We start from the raw sequence: 22,018 nt of genomic DNA on the forward strand, positions 1-22,018 counted from the left end.
TACATGGCTACGTGGCTCTTTGAAGGTTCTGCCAGCAGAATTGGGAAATGGCAGGCTCTACAAAATTTGGGGGGCAGCTAGGTAGCACAGTGGGTAGTTGGAAATATTTATCTTTCTAATTTCAAATAGCCTCAGCCACTTACTAGCTGTGTGACAACAGGAAGATCGCTTAATCTGGCATGCCTCAGTTTCCTTATCTGTAAAATGAGTTGGAGAAGGAAGTGGCAAACCACTCCAGGATCTTTGCCAAGAAAACCCCCAATAGAGTCAGGAAGAGTCAGACACATTGGATCAACAACAGTAAAGCCTTTAAGTATGGAACTAGTGTGGACTCTGTAGAGTCATCCCAGGACCAGTCTGGTAAAGTTCAGAGAAGCTCCTCAGCAGGTTGGTCCCAGAGAAACAAGGTTTTTGGCCACAGGAACTCTTAAGGACCATCTGTTTAGTCTTAGAAGTTCCTAACCAGTTAATGGAGTGGTGAAGTTTTTTGTTTTGTTCTATTTTTGCCATAGTAACTCACAAAAACTAAAGCACACCAGGGTTTTGAGAGGGAGAGTGGAGTACCAGATGAGGTACTGGAGTACCCACAATAATAAAATCATGTACCCTGTAATGGCTGAAAGGGGAGAAGGGGAGGAAGCTAGCATTTACTGAGCACTTACTATGAGCCAGGAACTGCTAAGAGCTGGAGAGATTAATCACACACACACACACACACACACACACACACACACACACACACACACACACACATTTTTGTGCCCAAAGGATTGGGCTCTGTCAAATGTTTCAGTATCAGAAAAAGATGTTAATTTTATCTGTGGAAATAATCATGTGTTTTGCTGTTGCACCTCATGGACCAGAGGACTTTTTTATCTGTCTGAAAACTTGAAACCTACAAATGTGCCGTTCCCTTCATCAAAAGGTGAGCTCTTTGAGAACAGATGCTGTATTATTTTTCTATTTGTTTCTCCAATTTGCTTAACCTGGCACTTTGTACATAGTGCTTGATAAATGCTTTTTTCATTCAATTCATTTATTCAACTCTATTTATTTATTCATATACACATTGCTCAGATGCCTTTCCAAATCCTCCAAGCCATTGCTATTAACACATTTTCATTCTGGAAGTTGTGTTCAATTACTCTGTATATACTCTCAATTTATTTGTGTACTGTATAATAGCCCTCATGGAATATAAGCTTCTTGAAGACAGAACAGTTTCCTTTTATCTCCCCCTGATTCCCTAATGTCTAACACACATAGACAATGTTTCAAATGTCTGCTTAATAGGACTGGTAGATTATACAAAGGTATATAGTTTAATTAGATCACATCAATGAATACTTCCACTGTTGGAAAAAAGATGCTCACCAAAAAAATTAATAGCCTATTCTCAACCAAATCAGTACCCTCCTTAGTTTAAGCAAAAGACATGAGAAGAAAAGATAAATGTGAAAAGTTTCCTGACTATATTGAATCACCAATGGAATGAACATAGGGCATGGAAGCTACTTATGCTGGCTAGAAGCCCGTTAAAACAAGGCAGGGCAGAATGAAGATCCCGAGTCCATGAAAAGTGACAATTTTCCAACCATGTCATAGCCTTTTAAATATGAATTTGTTTTCTTAAAAGCAGCTGAAGAGCTGGAAAATTCCATTATTTGTGCTTCTATGTACAAAGGAAAGGGATTTGTTCTTGATATGGGATTTTCATAGTCCTCTTAGCTTCTTCCAGGCAATTTCAGGCCACTTACTCTAATTAACTGATTGTCAGACAAGAAAGAATGTCTACCTTCCACTAGAGCAGATTATTTGTGGGAGATACCTAAAATGATAGCAAAGAAAAGGGAAGCGCCAACTTACCTGTTTGATTTATTTCAATTCGAGAGCCATTGGTTATTTTATCTAAAAGTCGTACAAAACTGGCTTCAAAATCTGTAAGAAAAAGGCAAAAAAAAAAAAAAAAAAAAAAAAAAAAGAAAATGAAGAATTTATTTACTGAATATTAATTTAATATAAGCATTAAATTTAATATTATTTCTTGAACATTTATTTAAAAACCTCCTATGTGCCAAGTAACACACTAGGTTCTAAAGATTGGAAAAATAAAGGCAGTCAAGTGATATAGTAGATGGAATGCTGGACTTGGAGTCAGAAAGATGTGAATTCAAATATGGCCTCAGATACGTAATAGCTATAGGACTGGGCAAATACTTAATCTCTGAATCAGTTTTTTCATCTGTAAGATACTAATAGTGTCTACTTCCCAGGGTTGTTGCAAGGAACAAATGAGATATTATTTGTAAAGCATTTAGCAGGTGCTCTAAAAATGCTTACTCCTTTCCCTTTTCCCACATATTGAATTACTTTTTAAAGATTAATTTTCATTTTAAAATTAATTTTAATCAATTGATAACTGTGTGATTTTGAGCAAACCACTCAACTCTACAATGGAAATCATTGGGCAAGATGATCTCTATGACCCTTTTAAACATGTGATGAATAACAAATAGACTCCTAGGATGATTAGCACTTTTGGAACTGAATTTCTGATCCAAGCTCTGCAAGCCTGAGAAGAAATGCTGTTTATTTTCATTAAACCTCATCCTCAAAGAAGAGCCCTACAGAAAAATTTAGGTGCCTAAATTAGAAGATGGAAAACAGTAGCTAAGATATAAATATATGGTCTCATTAGAAACATTGATAAGCAATTAGTTTTCTTAAAAACCCTATGATTTTTATGATTTTCTAAGTGAGGATGAGTCTTCATTGACTCACCTATAAGTATTTACCACTTAAGTGACCAATTCTGCAGATGAATCCCTCAACTCCTAATTAGCTTGCTGTCTAGGGGAGAGTGGGGAAAGGAGGGGGAGAAAAATTTAGAACACAAGATTTTGCAAGGTTGCAAGGTTGAATGTTGAAAACTATCTCGGCATATATTTTGAAAATAAAAAGCTATTATTTTTTTTTTTTAAAGAAGTCTTTCCTAGTCTCTCCCTGACCCTTTCCTGCCTTTCTCCCCACACTACCTTCCCTCTGAGATTACGTCCATTAATTTAAATATTTCTTATATGTACATAGTTGCTTAACGCGAGCTCCTAGAGCTTAGCACAGTTCCTAGCAGACTTAAATCAATTCTGAATCGATTTGTCTGAGAAGGGCAGCAATACTTCCTCTTAGGAATTCATTTGCTCTGATGAGAATTAAGTCTTTCAAAATTGTTGAATTTTGCAATGTTGCTATTTCTATAAATTGTTGATTCTACTCTGCATCAGTTCACAAGAGTCTTTGAGGGTTTCTCTCAAACCATCCTTTTTCCACCATTTCTTACAGCCATAATATTTCACTCCACTCCCATATCACATCTCCAACTAATCATCACAAAAGTTATTAACTTCCTTATCCAAAGTCCTCCTCCAAAATCTCTTTTACACTATAAGAGCACCAATATTTTCTCAAAAATAATGCCAGGAAAGCATGAGCTCAGGCAGGATCCTTTCTTAAAGTGGAAAGGCTTTGAGTAGGACATAAAGGGAAATGGACATTCTATTTTTTGCAAAGAAAGTTTAGGTAAATTGAGAAAAGTTCACCTGCTCATCATTAGACTGGGCCAGAGAGTGAATTTTCTTAGCTGCCAATTCATTTAATTTCACTAGACCTCAGTTTCCTTATCAATCAAATGATTAGTCAAATCATCCAAACTAAATGGCCTCTAAACCTCCAAAGACCCTTCAAATCTTTACTTGATCTCTAAATCTATGATCCTATGAACTCTCAAAAACCAATCTTTTTATTAAAGAAGGGAAAGGGACCTGTATGTGCAAAAAAGTTTGTGGCAACCCTTTTAGTAGTGGCTAGAAACTGGAAATTGAAGGGATACCCATCAATTAAAGAATGGCTGAATAAATTGTGGTATATGAATGTTATGGAATATTATTGTTCTGTAAGAAATGACCAACAGGATAATTTCAGAAAGGCCTGGAGAGACTTACACGAACTGATGTTGAGTGAAATGAGCAGGACCAGGAGATCATTATATACTTCAACAACAATACTATATGATGACCAGTTCTGATGGACCAGGCCATCCTCAGCAACGAGATCAACCAAATCATTTCCAAAGGAGCAGTAATGAACTGAACCAGCTATGCCCAGAAAAAGAACTCTGGGAGATGACTAAAAACCATTACATTGAATTCCCAATCCCTATATTTATGCACACCTGCATTTTTGATTTCCTTCACAAGCTAATTGTACAATATTTCAGAGTCTGATTCTTTTCGTACAGCAAAATAACGTTTTGGTCATGTATACTTATTGTGTATCTAATTTATATTTTAATATATTTAACATCTACTGGTCATCCTGCCATCTAGGGGAGGGGGTGGGGGGGTAAGAGGTGAAAAATTGGAACAAGAGGTTTGGCAATTGTTAATGCTGCAAAGTTACCCATGCATATATCCTGTAAATAAAAGGCTATTTAAAATAAAATAAAATAAAATACACTAACATATTTAACATGTATGGGACTACCTACCATCTAGGGAAGGGGTGAGGGGAAGGAAGGGAAAAGTTGAAACAGAAGTTTTTGCAAGGGTCAATGTTAAAAAATTACTCATGCATATATTTTGTATATAAAAAGCTATAATTAAAAAAATACTCAGGGAAAAAAAAACCAATCTCAATTGGAAAAAATTCCTCTAGATTGGAAAATGGCTAAACAAGTCATGATAAAGGAATATAATGGCATATAACTTGGCTGTAAGAAATGATGATTGATGAACACAGAAGCATGGAAAGACATACTATATGAACTGATATGTAATAAAGTAAGCAGAACCAGGAAAAGCATTCACTATAATATAAACAGAAAAGATTAAAATAAAATATCATAAAGCTGCAATATTATAATGACTTAGGCTGGCCCTAGAAAAGATATGAAATCACCTCCTCCTGCTCTAATTCTCTAAAAATGTGGGGGATAATGGGTGTGGAACACTGCTGACTGTCAACACTGTCAGACTTTTCCCCAATGTTTTGTATAGCTTTAATGAAATAGACCCCTCCCTTTTAAAATTCTTTATTATAAGGGATAACTTTTAGGGAAGGGGAGAGTAGAGGAACACAATGAAAAACGTAGTTAATGTAAAAACAAAAGGCATTAATGGAATTTTTTTAGAAAGTCTATCTAAAACCACAAAGAGTGGTCATCTGGATGAGTGGAGAAAGCTCCCAAAGTTACAGAGATCCCTAATGAATTAATTTCAGCAGCAAATTATTGTCTCACTTTAATGGAACATGTGACAATGGAGGAATTTTTTCAAACAAAAAGATGAGCCAAGTTCATGGCTTCTCTTCCTTCTCCACTCCCCACCCCCCAAAAAAAGCAGGGGGAGACCAAGCCAGAGAGCCAATCACTCCTTGTCTATAGCAGGAATCCTCTCCATCCCACCCTCCAAATGATTGAAGGAGAAAGTGAGACTGATGACTTTGCACAGACCTGCCTCACTTAAGTCCAATTCACTTGCAAATCAAGACATCACTTTCCAGATGTCATTGGTACTCTTCAAGAAATGAAGACAAAATAACTCTTCCATGAAGGAATCCATGGCATTGAGCTGTTTCTAATTTTATGGCAGACTCCTGGATTTTTAGTGCTAGAAAGGACCAAAAGGGTTATCTCATCTAATTGCCTCATTTGATAAGGAAAAGTCAGAGAGATGAAGAAGTTTGCTTATTCAAGACCAAATATCTAGTTAAAAAAGAGAGCTGACACCAGACCCCAGACTTACTGAATCCCTTAGTCTGACAATCTTTTAAAATCACTCTTTCTCTTATTTTCCTTATATAATCTACCACATATTCCCTCCTTCTCCTGGACCCCATACCAAAAAAAAAGTAAAAATCTGGGAATACAGTAGAAAACAGCTAACATTTATTAAGCAACTATTTATTATTCTAAATTAAAACTTAGAGTGAGAATAGAAAATTTATTAAGTGATAGAAAAGTGATGGGAAATTTAGTAAACAGAGCTAGGAAAACAATATATACAAAAGCTAAAGTAATATAAATATAACAATAAAGATGATCAAAACAGAATGTTGCAAAATTATAATGGCCAAACTTGGCCACAAGTAGAGATATTAAAAGCATTTTCTCCCCAGTTGTTTGCAGAAGTGGAAGATGATATGTATGGCAGCCCAAATGTATTTTTCTCACGTATTGGCTAGTTTTGCTGAACTTTTTTTTTCTTCTTTCCCTTTTTTTTGGGAACTCTTTTAGAAAGAATGGCTGCCTATACTGTGGGAAACATGGGTAACAGAAAAAAGAAATGTATTTATTTAAAGGGTAAAGTGGAAGAATTATCCTCACTGTCAGTGGAGAAAAGTGCAACAAAGTAAGGAAGTGAAAGGTTTTTAGCATTGGTGTGTTGGTAAAATTTAACAACCAGAAGAGAAAGAAAAATGTAGGCAGCATAAGTTTATAATCTCAATTCCCATGATCAACGTTTTCTCCATCATTTTTTTAAGACTAGGTAATAAACAAAATAATAAAATCTTGATTTGTAAAGTTCACCATAATATGTGTACGTAAATGGTGTATGCAAAATATGCATGTAAAATGTATGTAAATGTATATGTAATGTGTCTATAAAATATATGTACAAAGTTGCATATAAATGCTTACACTGAAAATTTCACAACTGGCTCTCCCAAGATAAGAGCTGCTTCTAGCATAACTCTAGTTAAGAGGGTTAGGTTTAAGTCAAATGAGAGGCAGAGAGGTGCCAGGGGTAAAAAACACAGTAGAATTGGAGTCTAAAAGCTGAAAAAACTCCAATTCTGAATAGTCACTTTGCTACCTATGTGTCTTTGGGGATGTCATCCCTCTCGATGGCCTCAGTTTTTATATCTATAAAACAAAAGGGTCATCTAGATCAATTCTCCTTAAATTTTTTCCACTCACAACCCCTTTTTGCCTGAGAAATTTTTACATGATCTTAGCATATAAGAATGTAAAATAGACATACAAATTAAACATTTACTAATAATAAATTATAAAGAAATTTATTTTAAAACAATTTTTGATATACATATAATTTTACTATTTATTAAAGATGAAAACACATTTGTATACTTATGATCTGTTTGTGCTTGTTTATTTTTATGTAAAGAATTAGATCTTGGCAGAGTATCTGATACCTTTCACTAGTGCCAAATTTTGTGACCCCCACATTTGGTTACGTGATTCCAACCTGGGGTTGGGGCCCTCAGTTTAAGAAGATTTCAACTAGATATCTTCTAAGTTCCTTCTCTCTTTTAATCTATGATCCTTTGCCAGAAGTCTTGATTTCTACCTGAAGAAATTGATCTTCTATAGTTTCTTTTCCTCCTCATTCAAACTGTCACCATGAGCTCCACTCATGACAGAAAAGACAATTCTTCCTCTACACATTTCAATTCAATCCTTTTATTAAAGACCTGATGCATGCAGAACACGGTCCCAAACACCCAGGAAAACAAAAAATTTAGAGAAATCACTGCTTTTGCCCTCATATGAGCTGTATTTGAGGAGAAGGATAAGCTACAAATGGGAGAAATTTGGGCCTCCACCGTCAGGGAGCAGCTCTCAACTCGGGACTAACCCATCAGGCTCTGGGAGGAAATTCTGGCCACCCTGGCTAAGGCTGCTGGCAGAGCCGGCTGGAGCCTAGAACAGATTAAGAACATATGGAGCTCCAGGTCAAGAATCACAAGGAATCTCTCCTCTTCCCCCCAGGAATAGTCATTATTTACAACTTAATTTATAATGCTAGATAAGCTTTGGGCTACACACTCCTAGGAGCACAAATGTCCCTTTGCTCCTTCCATTAACTGTCAGGAGATGAAGTTTTCCCAACACTAATCCCTAAGAGTCTTGGAGATCAGGAGATTTAATTTTATTCAGTTAAGGTGCAATATAATGAGGTGAAATAATTTCTTAGGGTAGATAACAAAGTAGTGAACCAGGAGCACTAGGTTCTAGTTATAGTTCTTGACCTTGAACATGTCATTAACTTTTCTAGGCAATTGTTAATTTTCCCCCAACACTTCTAACACTTGATGATGATGATGATGATGATACAGAGATCAAGTGGAAAAGGGGGAGATTCTTTACAAATGATCTGTTTCTCAAGATACGCTGGTTTATATATGTTATTGTGTTGATTATACCACTTTTTGGAATCCTGTAATGCCTCCTAAATTAAACCCATCATTACTTGGAAATTTAGACAATCCATGTATAAAAAATTAAGCAATAAATATTTATTAGCAAATCAATTCATCAATAAATATTTATTAAGCATCTACTATGTACCAAGCACTGTACTAAGTTCTGGGGACAAAGAATGATAAAAGAGTCCCTGCCCTCAGGGAGCTTACGATCTAATGATGGAGACAACACACAAACATATATGCAAAGTTATATACAGAATAAATAGAAATTAATTAGTAGAGAGAAAGTGCTAGAATTAAAAGAGATTGGAAAAGTGTTCCTGTAGAATATGGAGCGTTATTTAGAACTTAAAGGAAGCCAGACACGTCAGCTGGCAGAGAAGGGGAGGGAGAATGTTCTAGGAATGAGAGAGAGCCAGAAAGAATGTCCAGAGCTGAGAGATGAGTGTCTTGTTTTGGGACAGACAGGAGCCCAGTTTCACTGAACTGAGGAGTAAGTGTAGAAGAGTAAGCTGTAAGAAGAATGAAAAGGTAGGAGGGGGCTAGATTGTCGGAGTATTTTATATTTGCTCCTAAAGTCAACAGGAATCCAACTGGATTTATTAAGCAGAGGGGGTGACATGGTTGGACTTGTATTTTAGGAAAACCCCTTTAGCAGCTGAATGGAGAACGTACTGAACTGCAGAGAGCTATTGCAGCGATACAGGCAGGAGATGATGAAGCTCTGCACAAGTGGTAGCAGTCTCGGAGGAGAAAAAAAAGGCATATTCTGGAAATGTTGCAAAGGTGAAATCAAACTGGCAACAGCTTGGCTATGGAGTATGAGAGACAGTGAGGAATCCAGATGATTCCTACTAGGATGTGAGCCTGGGAAACTGGGGGATGATGTTGCCTTCTACAGTAACAGGGAAAGTAGAAGGTGGGGTGAGTTTAGGGAGGGTTCAGTTTTCTACATCATGAATTTAAGATGTCCACTTCAAGACATCTGAATGCCAGTAGGATATGTGAGATTGGACCAGGACAGACTGGAGCATCATCAGCATATTGATTATTGATTAATAATTAAATAAGTAAAATGATTTAATATATTTAATTAAATAAATCCATGGGAGCTGATGAGATCACTAGGTGAAGGAGTATAGAGGGAAAAGATGACAGAATCCTGAGGAACATCTGGAATTAGAGGACATAATATGGAGGAAGATCCCATAAAGGAGTGCAGAAGGGTAGAAAGGTGAGATGAACCAGGCAGGCAGTGTCCCCAAAACTGAGAGAAGTATCAAGGAAGAGAGCATAAACAATTGTTTCAAAGGCTGTAAAGAAGTCAAGCTGAGTAAGAAATTTTTAAAAGGCTATTAGATTTGGCAACTAAGACAATTAGTAACTCTGGAGAGAACCATTTTGGTGGAAAGATAAAAATTAGGAAGAGAGTGAGAGGAGAGAAAAAGAGATACATCTGTAAATAGTCTATTTGATTTTGGCTACAAATGGCAGAAGAGATAGAGAATGATAGTAGGGATGGAATAATCTAGGATTTTTTTTTTTCAGGATAGGGGAGACATGGGTATATGTATAGGTGGTAGGAAATGAACCAGCAGACAAAGAAAGACTGAAAATTAATGAAAGAGTGAGGATGGCAGAGGAAGCAGTCTCTTGGAGGAGATGATAGAATGGGGGTTCACTTCAAAAGTCGAGGAGTTGGTCTTAGTAAGGGCCACTTCATCATGTGAGAGAGGGATAAAAGAAGAAAGACAGGTAAAAAGCACCTGAGTAATAGACAAGGAAGTTCACCGTGAATGGCCTCTATTTTTTTTTTTTCTATAAAATATGTAAGGCAATCTATACCCAGAAAAAGGACTATGGAAACTGAGTGTAGATCACAAAATAGCATTTTCACTCTTTTTGTTGTTGTTCACTTTCATTTTGTTTTCTTTTACATTTTTTCCCTTTTTCATCTGATTTTTCTTGTGCAGCACAATAATTGTGGAAATATATATAGAAGAATTGCACATGTTTAACATATACTGGATTACTTGCCATCTAGGGAGGAGATGGGAGGAAGGTTTTACAAGGGTGAATGCTGAAAATTATCCATACATATGTTTTGAAAATAAAAAGCTTTAATAAAATATATACATATATATGTATATGGCAAGGTTCTCAGCTGAAAGTGTGAGGGAGGAGTGGGAGGTTTGAGGAAAAAGTGTGAGAAAGCCACTGTGGAGAGTTGAAAAGGGAGGTGCAGTAGGAGTACCTAGCAGCAGTGAGAAGCCAGTGAAGAATATACTATATAAATCTGTAATGAGTACAATCAGAATTGTTGCATGATTTTTTTCATGAGCATCATGTGTGTGGGAGCAAAGGCAGTGAATGGTGAGAATGATCCAAAGCTAAGGCTTGACTGATTATAACTGGCAATGTGATACAGGATTCAAGGGAGAAAGACACTACAGAATTGAACTGATTCACCAAGGAGTCAAGATGAGAGAAGTGTCTAGTTAATGCAGGGAAGATGGCCTGGGAGAGAATTTGAAAAGTCAAGGGACTGGAGGTCATGGTGTGGTGAAGAGTAGGATTATGTAAAGGAAGGTAGAAGGAGAAAGGAAAAGTCAATAGATTATGGTTGGATGATGGGATTTCTGAATTCTTCAACATAGAGATCATACCTCTGTAGGTGATAGCAATATCAAGGGTATGACCATTTTTGTGTGTGGCCAAGATGGAATGGAGGAATAGTTCACAGGAATTGTGTGTGTGTGTGTGTGTGTGTGTGTGTGTGTGTGTCTGGATGGTGGGGAGACTGAGGACCTGAGTGGTTAGAATGTTTTAGGGATAATCACTATTTATTATTGAAGTCTTCTGGTATGAGGGAAAGAGTTGGGAAAAAAAGAAAAATTGTTAAGACAGGGATAAAATTCATTGAGGAAAGGGGAGTGACACTTAATTGACAACAGCTATCAGTACTGAAAAGTAACTATTTCAGGAACAGTACTGGACAGTATATGGCATGCTAATGGATGGATAATCCATTCAGCTGGGAACACACACACACTCTGTCTCTGTCTGTCTGTCTGTCTCTTTCTCTCTGTCTCTCTCTGTGTCTGTCTGTCTGTCTCTCTGTCTCTTTCTCTCTGTCTCTGTCTCTCTCTGTGTGTGTCTCTCTCTCTGTCTCTGTCTCTCTCTTAGATCAAGAGTTCTTAAATTTTTGTGTCATGAACCCCCTACTCGATCCCTACCCCTGATTTTGCCAACATGATAAAACCTATGATCCCATTGCCAGGATGGCGTATTTAATTGTACAGAATACAATGCACAGGACAATGAAGGACACCAAGCTTAGTGAAAAATAAAGATTTTTCTCCCCATCTTACCTCATAGATCTCCCTATAATCTATGCAGCAACGTCTGGGAAGTCTATGGGCTGCAGGTTTGGAACCCTTGTCCTAAGCAGTCTCTGCACACAGATAATAAGCTGGGCCCAAAAGTAAACAGGAGTAGAAGAGGCTGGATTAAATTTGGGAAATGGCACACTTCTTTTAATGACCCCAAACTTCTCCCATCTTTTCTCTGAGTGATGCTGACTGACTGGGTTGAGTTTAATACTCCAGGCTCTAAGAAGGGACTATAAGCATTCCCCAAAGAGAAATGGGCAGTGAAAAATGGGCAATGGAAAGCGTTTTTCAGAAGACTAAATGATCAGAACAAAGAGGTGGGATGAGCATGTGACAAGAGCAATACTTAGGCCAAATCACAAATCACACTGATGCTTATCAATATCAAGTGATCTACAGTAGGAAGGTCCCCAGAACTTTGGGTGTATCAACAGATTGATGAGAGGACCAAGAGTGAGATTAAGATGAGAAGGCACAGAAAAGTCAAACTGTGATCTTCACCATTCAAGGGGTTCCTCACACCAATGAATCCAAACTAATAAGAAAGCTTAAAATCATAAACTCTCTTCTACCTCATGCTAAATATAAAAAGATACAAGGCTCATTCATACACATATATTGTTAATATTAAATCTCATTTGTCACTTGGTCAATGCCCTTTCTTCCTACCCACAGACACCCTCTCTAGGCTAGACAGTGCCTTTCTGTAACCCTTCCAAGCAGCTCCAGACATGTAGTTTAACCTGCTGTCACCAGCAGAAAAACACTGGCTAACAACAGAGAAAATGGGGTGGGATATGGTGGGGGTGGCATTCATATAATATGACCTGCCTGGACCCAAATTGTTCCAGAAATAGACCCCTGTTCTTCCTTTTCTAGTTTTATCCGAAAGACCGTAATCAGCCTTCAAAGGGGCAGCAGGATGGGCAATGGCTGGCTCAGAACCATCACAACATCTTCTGAAATCAATAGCCTCTTGCTGCCTTGCAGTGTTCAAAGTCTTGCCTGGAAGAATGACAGCATAGAATTTAGCTCTCCACTCCCACTACAAACAGACACCCTCCTGATGCTCATCACCTCTCACCTGGCCTACTGCAACAGCCACTTCATTAAACCCCCTGCTTCTAATCTATCCTTTCTAAACTTCCTAATTCACAGGAACGACTACATTACACTTTTGCTCTAATCACATCCAATGGTTTTTTACGGCTTAGAGTAGAAAAACATCCCAGCATTCATTTTAGACTCTCCATGTTCTGTTCCAACCAACCTTTATGGGCTAATTTCACATTATTTCCCTCTGCACACTTACTCTCCAATTGCTGTCTGTCTCCTGATCTTGTCCTGGGCCACTATTCCAAGTCTGGAATGTACTCCTTCCTCATCACTATTTACTGACATCTTTTAACTAGAGGAGGATAGGTGGATGGCACAATGGATAATCAAGTACTTACTAGTCCTGGAATTAGAAGGACATGAGTTCAAATATGGAATCAGACACTTAATAGCTGTGTGATCCTGGGCAAATCACCTAACTCCAATAACCTCACCTAAAATAAACAACCAAATAAAGAAAGAAAGAAAGAAGATTTAACTACAGGATCATTTCTTTCATGAAACCTTCTCAGGCTTCAAACTTCTTCCAAAAGTTTTCCTATAGTCTTTTTGTACCAATATTGCTCCTTCATAATTAACACCTTTTATTTTATTAAAGCTTTTTATTTTCAAAATATATGCATTTCCCCTCTTCCTCCCACTCCCACATGGCAAGGATTCCAAAATATGTTAAACATGATAAAAATATATAGTTCCTTGCACACAATAAATAATAAATATTTGAAACTTGTAAGATATCCATGGAAGAAAGGAAAAAAAACAACCATTTACTAAATGCCCACTTTTGTGTCAGGCACTAAGTGCTTTATACTTATTATCACATTTGATCATCACAACAGCTCTGGGAGATGGGTGCCATTATTATCCTTATTTTATAGAAGTAACCTGCTCATGGTCATACCAGTACTCTATCCACAGTACCCACTTGGCTGCCTCTATGGAAATAATGCAACCAACAAACTATGACTTAACCAACATGTTGCCCTCATTCTCTCTCCCAGGGGAATCTCTACTAAACACATACTATAAAAGTCTCCTTAGAGAATCATTTTAAATCCCAGTTTTACTTAGAAAATAAAAACTTGTGGATACTTGAATTCAATTTACTGCTTTGTCCTGGTCGCTAGCCCAATCTATCTGCTTCCTATATGTTCCTTTTTCTTGTTTCCTGTTTTAAGAAAGAAAAATTTTTCCTAGTATTCCTGACCAAAAAAAAAAAAAATGGAAAGCAGGAGAAAAAGCTAATGTTGCCATTGTTGTGAATTTTTTCTCCCTTGAAAGAAAAGAGTATATGGTTCTTTCTGGAACAGTATTTTACAGCTTCTAAGCAACAGCAGAATGAAAACAGGCCAATTAGGATTCTTGGCATTTGTCTTTAAGAAGACAAAAATAGAGCGGGCAGCCAATAATCATCATTTGGTGGAAAGCTGTTGGCTTTCACGGCCAATGGTAAGTAATGCAGGCCTGCCACAGGGTGAAGCATCATCTACAGAAAGAAGGGGAAAAAATGTCCATTATTGCTATGGTTGTGTCCGATTTCTCCTTGGTCCAATTCAGGGGCAATACCCCAGAATATTGTGAGATAAAACAGGGGTGCCCTGTTTTAAATAGAGATCGATAGTTGGATGGATGGACAGACAGATTGATCAATCAGATGAATAAAAGAGGGGTATGGAAATGACCACACACCTAATTAGTACTGAGCCAAAATGGTGGTCCAGAAATAACACTGTCCTTTGGAGTCAAGTGACCTAGGTCAAAAGTGAAAAGAATTTACTATTATTATTAGAATTTTATTATTTTTATTCTTTAATTTTAATGTTATTATTAGAATATTATTACTATTAGAATTGAAACATACTTTGAATATATATTTAGACTTCCCTCTACATACTAATCAATTTTGATGATTTTCTCTTTCTTTAAAAATGTTATTTGTTACATGGGAAAGCCAAAATGTTGATGACGTAGAAAACCAAAAAATATCAATAAAAATTGATTTCAAAAAAATGGAGGGACAGTTAGGTGGTATAGTGGATAGAGCACAGACCCTGGAGTCAGGAGGACCTGAGTTCAAGTGTGACCTCAGATACTTACTAGGTCTATGACCCTGGCCAAGTAGGAGAACAAGCCTTTGATCTAGCAAGAGAACTTAGGGAAAGTGCAGTTAGTAAGCATTTATTAAGCACCTCTTATATACCAGGTATTCTAGGAAGCTGGCACAAGTCAGACTGAGCCCTCTAAGCCAGGTATGACTAAGTTTAGCATTCTTTCCCCATTCTCCCTCATCACACAACTATTCCAAATTTCTTCTCAATGATACTGACCTAGTACTCAATTAATTCATCTTTGTAGGTTCTAACACATTATCAGTAAAATATCAACAAAACAATATTCAATTCTTCCCTATGGCCAGGGATGTCAAGAAATAGCAGCTCACATTTCTGCAGTGCTTTTAAGGTTTACAAAGTAACCTTGTCAGATAGGGAACACAAGAATTAGTCTCATTTTGCTAATAGAAAAGGATGGTAGGCCCTCTCTAGTTCCTCAAATAAGACAAGAATGACCAAGTTAGAAGGCATTCTGTGTTGTTCCATATCATATTCCACTTCCCACGCTTCCTAGCTATGTGACCCTAAGCAAGTCACTCACTGAGGCCTCAGTTTCCTCATCTAGAAAATGGGGAAAATAATATTTGTAGGAGATAATTCACAAGGTTGTGAGGCACTTCACTCAAACCTCAAAATACAATGTAAATGAAAACATCTAGAGAAAGAACTAATGCAGATCCAAGAATGTATTTCACTTTTTTGTTGCTTTTTCTTTCCTATGGTTTTTCCCTTTCATTCCAATTCTTTTTCACTGCATGCCTAATGCAGACACATGTTTAATATGATTGTACATGTATAACTTATATCAGATTGACTGCCATCTGAAAAGGGTAAAGGGAGAAAAAAGATGGAAATCAAACTATTTTAAGTATTGAAAATGAATAAATAAAATAAAAACAAAAAAAAATCAACTAACAAAAAGTTTTAAGTGTAAGCCATTATTGATTATTATCCTAATCACAAAAATTCCTATTAGTAGAAATAAACCTTCCTTCCAAGTCCAAATCCTATCTGTTAATTAAAATCTCACAAGTTGCCCAAGATATTAGAGTGAGATTTTTTAGGAACTAGCTAGCAAGGCATGATACTATCTATCAGAGCCAGAAGGAACCTTCTATAGCAATCTAGTTTAAGTCCAGCAAGTTGCTGCCAAGACCATTTTATAGATAAGTAGTAAGGCACACTGAAGAAATGGGCGATTCAAGTCCACAAAGGAAGTTACAGGTAGAACCAATTAAGTCTCAAAGGTGGAAGAGACCTCAGCATTCAACCATTCCAAGCATCAATAATGGAAGCATTACAGAAACAGGGAAGTCATTACACTTCCACAGGTAGCTCATTCTTCCTTTGAATCACTATTGGCTAGGAAATATGTTAAGATCTGCCTTCATGCAATATCTATCCCAATGTATAATTTCTGACCTCGAGATACAAAGGAAAAAAATCTAATCCCTCTTCTGAGTAACATTCCTTCAAATGCTTGAGGATAGCTTATCTAATAACTCATTCCCAACCTTCTATTCTTCAGAATAAATATCCCCAACTCTTTTCTTTTTGATAAAATTGTCAAACTTTAAGTCAATGCTCTGATTTTTTTTTTCCTTTTGGCCAGCATAGAGAAAGTAAATGAATTGAGACCATTTAGAGAATATGTTTAAAAGCATATAGTTTAGTTTGGAGAGAAAGAGGAGAGAAGGGAAGCAGGAATCTAAATCCAGGGCCCTCCACATCCAGCATTCTATCCACTGTACAACACTGACTTGGGGCTAGTGGTGCAGTGAATATAGAATGTCAAGCTTGGAGTCAGGAAGACTCATCTTCCCTCAGTTACTAGCTGTTTGACCTTAGGGAAGTCACTTAACCCTATTTGCCTCAGTTTCCTCAATAATGAGAAGGAAATGGGAAACTGATCTAGCACCTTTATCAAGAAAACTCCAAATGGGTTCACAAAGAGTGGAAGAAATATTAGGCTCATACTATTTGTTCCCTGGGAGAAGAAAGCAGGAGCAAAGTCTCAGAATTTCAGAAACAAAGTTCTTAACTCGGCATCCTGCCTGATTTTTATGTAATCCTGTCAAGTCTCTTAATCCCCTTGGACCTTAGTTTTCTCATCTGTAATAAGTGTGTAAAAAATAAATAGATTTGAAACATCTCTGACCAATCTTGATTCCAAAATACCAAATATGGAAGAATATTCCCCGCAGAGAAATGATGGACTCAGTATACAGAATGAGACCCATTTGTGGACATGGTCAACAAAGAGATGTTTTCCTTAATTTATAGAAAGGGATTTCTTCCTTTGTTTTTTTTTTTTTTTTTTTTTTTCCCCAGTGAGAGTTGGGGGAGAAATTGAGAAGAAGGAAAAAATGCTTGCTAATTGAAAAAAATAAAATCAATTTTTTTAAAGGGAAAAAACCAACAACAAATAAATAATAAAGAAAAGCAAGAGTGTCATATCAAACTAGTGGATTTCCAAAGTCCCTTGTAGTTCCAAATTTCTGATTTTATAATTCTATAATAACAAGCAATCTGACAACCAGAACTGGCCAACAATGGGATGGATTATCTCATGAGGTAGCAGATCCTTCATCAGTGGGAATATTCAGAGATTAACTGACTACTACCAAGAATACTGTGGAAAGGATTCTTCTGTTGGATGGGAGGTTGAATGAGAAGATTTCCAAGGTCTCTTCCAACTGTAGGAGTCTATCATTCCCTCTGAAGCATTCAACCAAGAGTTAATTGTGTCTGGACCCCTATGGTAGGAATTGGGGAAATATGCTTCAAATTAAACCAGGTTTCTTTCCTTATGAAATTCACAATTTAGGAGATAATAAATAGTAAGACTCAAGGATAAGTATGAATCCAAAGACCAGAATAATTACTGACAAAGGAATCAGAGAAGATTTTCATAGCATTTAGGTTGAGTCTCAGATAATGGGTAAGAACTAAACAAGGCATGAATGTTGGAGAGAAAGAAATTAGGAGGGAATACAAAAGTCCGTGCAAAGATATGGAGATGTGATAACACAACATCTGTCAAGGTAAAACAAAGAGATTACTAGAAATGTATCCAGACAAAATGTATGAGACAAAGCTGAAAAATAGAAAGATATGATATTGCAGAAGGCCTTAGCAGCCAGGCAAACCAAAGATAAAACAGGAATGAAATGTTCATGTCTATGGCTACTTTATGGGTAGCTTAGAGAGAGCATCAGATCTGGATCAAGGAAGACCTGAATTCAAATCCAACTTAAAATACTTACTAGCTATGTGATCCTGATCAAGTCATTAACCTTCTTTGCCTCAGTTTTCTCATCTGTAAAATGACCTGGAGAAGGAAATAGAAAACCCCTCCAGTATCTTTGGCAAGAAAATCCCCAAGGTAGGGAGGGGATCACAAAAAAATAGATATGACCAAAATGACTGAATAATAACAACATGCTACTCTAAATACTTTTCTGGGAAAAGGTCAGTAATAACATTTCCCCTTCATCTACACCTTAAATCAACCTTCACAGGTTCTTTCAGATTGAAACCACAAATTGAAATCACAACAGCAGATTGCTGGATGCCATCACATCTCAGCTCCCTATGTGGGCAAACATACACATAGGGTCTTAGAAGCTTGAAAATCAATACCTGGATCTGAATCATGAATCTCATTTTTTTTTTCCTTCTGTGTTTATTACAGTACATAAATAGGGCAAAGCAAATAAGAGATGATTATTGCATTCAACAGTGCTTGCTCAAGACCATCAAAATGAACTCCCTGGTGTGTGCTACTTGATAGCATTTGAAAAGGTTAGCAACCTTGGAGAAGAGGTGAAGGGAGGGAGAATGAGACAGCTGCTGTTTGCAACAACAGGCATCGGCTTAGAAGTAGCAGAGAGAAGGCTCTGGTGGTCCCAATGAGCAAGCCTTTCCACCAATGGAAGTTGGCCTAGATGTCAAATGGTAGCAGAGACCAGAGATGTCAAAGACCTAGCCCAATGGCTATCCCTTGAAAAATAAATGATATCTTGGTACCTTATAACTCTGGTAGGAATCCTACCCTCATGCTAAAAGGATAGAGCAATTTCCAGGGAATATACTATCAGACTTCTTACCACATGTTACCAGCTAGTAAGTATGGATGGTGCAGTAAAAATAATGATGACAGTTCCCATTTATAAAGCACTTTAAGGCTTGCAAAACCTATAACACATCACCTCCTCTCATCATTTGATCCTCACAATAACCCTGCAAAGTAAATTTTGTTAGTTTTCCCTTTACAGCTGAAGAACCTGAGGTTTAGAGCAGTTTAGTGAATGAACAGGGTCACAGCTCTAGTATCTAAGGTGACATTTGAATGCAGGTCTTTCTGATCCCAAGCCTAGCATTCTCTCTTTCTCTCTTGCTCTTTTTCTTTAGGTAATTTTGAATCTCAGCTTATCCATCACTACCCATGCCACCTTGGGCAAAGCTTCAACTACACAGTTTTCTGAGATACATATAAATGCTTCTCCTTACTAGGACAGGGTTTTCTCAAAGTCTCACTGTTCTCTTACCTCTTGCCACATCATGTTTTTCCTCTTCATGTGACAAAGACAACCAAGTGAACGCAAAAATGGGATTATCCAGGCAATAAATTGAGGTAAAGAAAAAAATATACTGGCCACATAATAATATAGAAGACTAAAGTCAAATAAAACATCACCACAATCTGAGAAATGCCATGGTCAGCCACAGATCGCATCCATTTTTGCAAAGAGAGAGCTTCTTCCAAGATGCTATAAACATTTGGGATTATAATGAACAGAACCACTAAGGAGACTTAGTCTCATTCAGGAGATGAAGGCTACTTAAAGTAGACTTCATATGATGCAATGTGGTTTTAAATGGAGTTTATTTTTAAACTGTCTACCTGTGTGGAACTCTGGAAGGCCTTTCTTTTAGAGTCTACACTTTAATGGATCACAGGATTGTAAACACCTTTAATGATCAAGTCCAGAACAGTTCAATCACAGAAGAGGTATTGGATATTGACAAAGGGGAAGTCACTTGTGAAAGGAAGCAGAATTCAAACTCAGAAACTCTGGACTCCTAATCCAGGGCTCTCTCCACTCCAAAACCATCTTTATCAAGGACCCCGGACACTGGGCCTCTGCATAGAAGAATCAAGCTCACAATCCTCATTCTAAATCTATCATTAAGTCACAGCAGAAAACAAATTCTATGGCAAAATCCACAGCTTGTCCAGTATGGTGAGGTAGACGGAAAACTGGATTTAGAGTCAAAGGGGAGGGAGGAGGGAAGGGGTGGGGAAAGAGAAAGAGGGAGGATAGAGCTCCATCCAATCCCGGCTCCGCTCCTTCCTCTCTCTGTAACCTGGGATCTCGCGGATCGCTTCTCTGCACGGGGCCTCAGTTTCCTCATCTATAAAAATGAGCACCTGGATGAGCCGACTGCCAGGTTCCCTTTGAGCTCTAAGTTCTGGGCTCCCTAAAGGTTCCTTCCAGCTCTGAGACCCCAAGAAAACGCGCAGGGGAGAACAGGCTGGGAGGGGGGAGCCACTCACGTTTCTCCCCAAACCTCGCTCACAACAAACATCCTTCTCGATCCCGGACTATCGATGGCGTTTCAGCACAACAGACCGTCCCCGCGTCTGGGGGCCGGACAGAAAGACGGCGACGGAGAGACCCAGGGATTTGTGGCAGTCCGTAAGGCTCGGGAAACGTGCAGTTGTTTACTACCCAGCACCCTGGAGACCCCGGGAAACCAGGAACGCGGGGCCGGGCTACTCTCCTCCTGCCTTCCCCAAACGTCAACACGCGAGTAAAACGTGTGGCTCGGTGCGCCGCACGCGTTCTTCTTGCTCGGCACCGCGCACTCCCCGGGCCCCGCCGGGAGGGGCCCCTCTGCCCACCCCCCCTCTCCGCCCGGGCTCTGCCCGGCCCGGAGCTCAGCCCGGGGCTCCCGGGACGCGCGCGGCCCACGCCCTCGGACAGCCCCCCCCCCCAGTGACCTCGGAGGCCGGGGTTCTCGTCTTTGGCCCGGATCTTGCGGATCTTCACGGGGCGCCCGCTCAGGGTGGACAAGACGAGGCGCTGGCGGAAGAAGTTGCAGCCCCCGTAGCTAAGCGAGTGCGCCTGGGTCGCCATGTGCGCGCGCCCCCGCCCGGACCCAGCTGCCGGCGCAGCTGGGGGCCGCTCACGCCGCCGACAAGGCCCGGAGGGCTCCCGGCGCGGGCGCGGCGGGGGCCGAGGGAGGAGGAAGGCTGGCGGCGGCGGCGGCGGCGGCCGGGAGGCTCCGAGCTCGGCTCCCGCAGCCCCAGCGCGCCCACGTGGTTTGGAACAGGAAGATGGAGAGACGAGACAGCAGGGTCAGAGGGGAGAAAAGGGAGGAGTCTCCCCAGCGTTCCTCTTTCTTCTCCGCCCTTCGCTCCCGCCCGCGCCCCGCCCCCCGCGGCGCGGGCGGGAGCCGCGGGATCCTGGGCCCGAGCGGCGGGGGGCGGCCGGAGGGAGAGCGCGAGCCCTGGGGAGCGCGAGCCTGGGGAGAGCGCGAGCCCGGGGAGAGGAGCGAGCGGAGCCCTGGGAGGAGCGCCGGGGAGGAGAGCGAGCCCCGGGGAGCGGAGTCCGGGGGCGGCGGAGGAGAGCGCGAGCCCCGGGGGCGGGGGGAGCGCGAGCCCGGGGAGAGCGCGAGCCCTGGGAGCGCGAGCCCCGGGGGGCGGGGGGGGAGCGCGAGCCCCGGGGAAGAGCGCGAGCCCCGAGCCCCGGGCGGCGGGCGTGCCCCCCAACGGCGACGCCGAGGAGCGCGCCTGCCCCGGCCGCCTGCCTTCCCCGGGCAGCTCCGCGAGGCGGCCGTCCGCTTCCCTCCGGCTTGCAGGTGGGGAGACCGAGACACGGGGGAAATCCCGTGACTGGGTCTAGTACGACTGCTTAAAAGCATCTCAAAAGTCGGGAAAACGATGCTTTCAACTAGCCCTTGTAACCTTTGCCAAGCGCTCTTTACCCAGGTCCTCCCAACAATCCTGGGAGGTGGGTGCCGTCCTCACCAGTCATCCTCACCATCATCCCATTTTACAGATGTGGAAACTGAAACTGAGGGAGGGTAAGTGGCCAGTTTAGGATTACGCAGCTGCCTAACCAAAGCGAGGACTTGGAATGCGCCTAATAATAATGATATAGCCAATGA

General features: G+C 39.9%; 1 protein-coding gene across 2 annotated transcripts in view; it reads right to left on the reverse strand.

Moving 5' to 3' along the window:
• Nucleotides 1-21,169, reverse strand: part of RCL1 (RNA terminal phosphate cyclase like 1) — a 59,961-nt gene extending 38,792 nt beyond the window's left edge. Inside the window, exons 1-2 of one of the 2 annotated variants that reach the window (XM_031962122.1) lie at nucleotides 20,850-21,169; nucleotides 1,867-1,938 (exon numbers count right to left, since the gene is read on the reverse strand). In XM_031962122.1, the coding sequence (XP_031817982.1) occupies nucleotides 1,867-1,938; nucleotides 20,850-20,985 (208 nt within the window). In that variant the 5' untranslated portion in view covers nucleotides 20,986-21,169. Of the gene's footprint in view, nucleotides 1-1,866; nucleotides 1,939-19,392; nucleotides 19,417-20,849 lie in introns of those variants that run through there. The other variant, XM_031962130.1, reaches the window with a different exon arrangement.
• Between the last annotated feature and the right edge of the window lie 849 nt (nucleotides 21,170-22,018).

Source organism: Sarcophilus harrisii, chromosome 1 (genome assembly GCF_902635505.1).
Source record: "Sarcophilus harrisii chromosome 1, mSarHar1.11, whole genome shotgun sequence".
Lineage (NCBI taxonomy): Eukaryota > Metazoa > Chordata > Mammalia > Dasyuromorphia > Dasyuridae > Sarcophilus > Sarcophilus harrisii.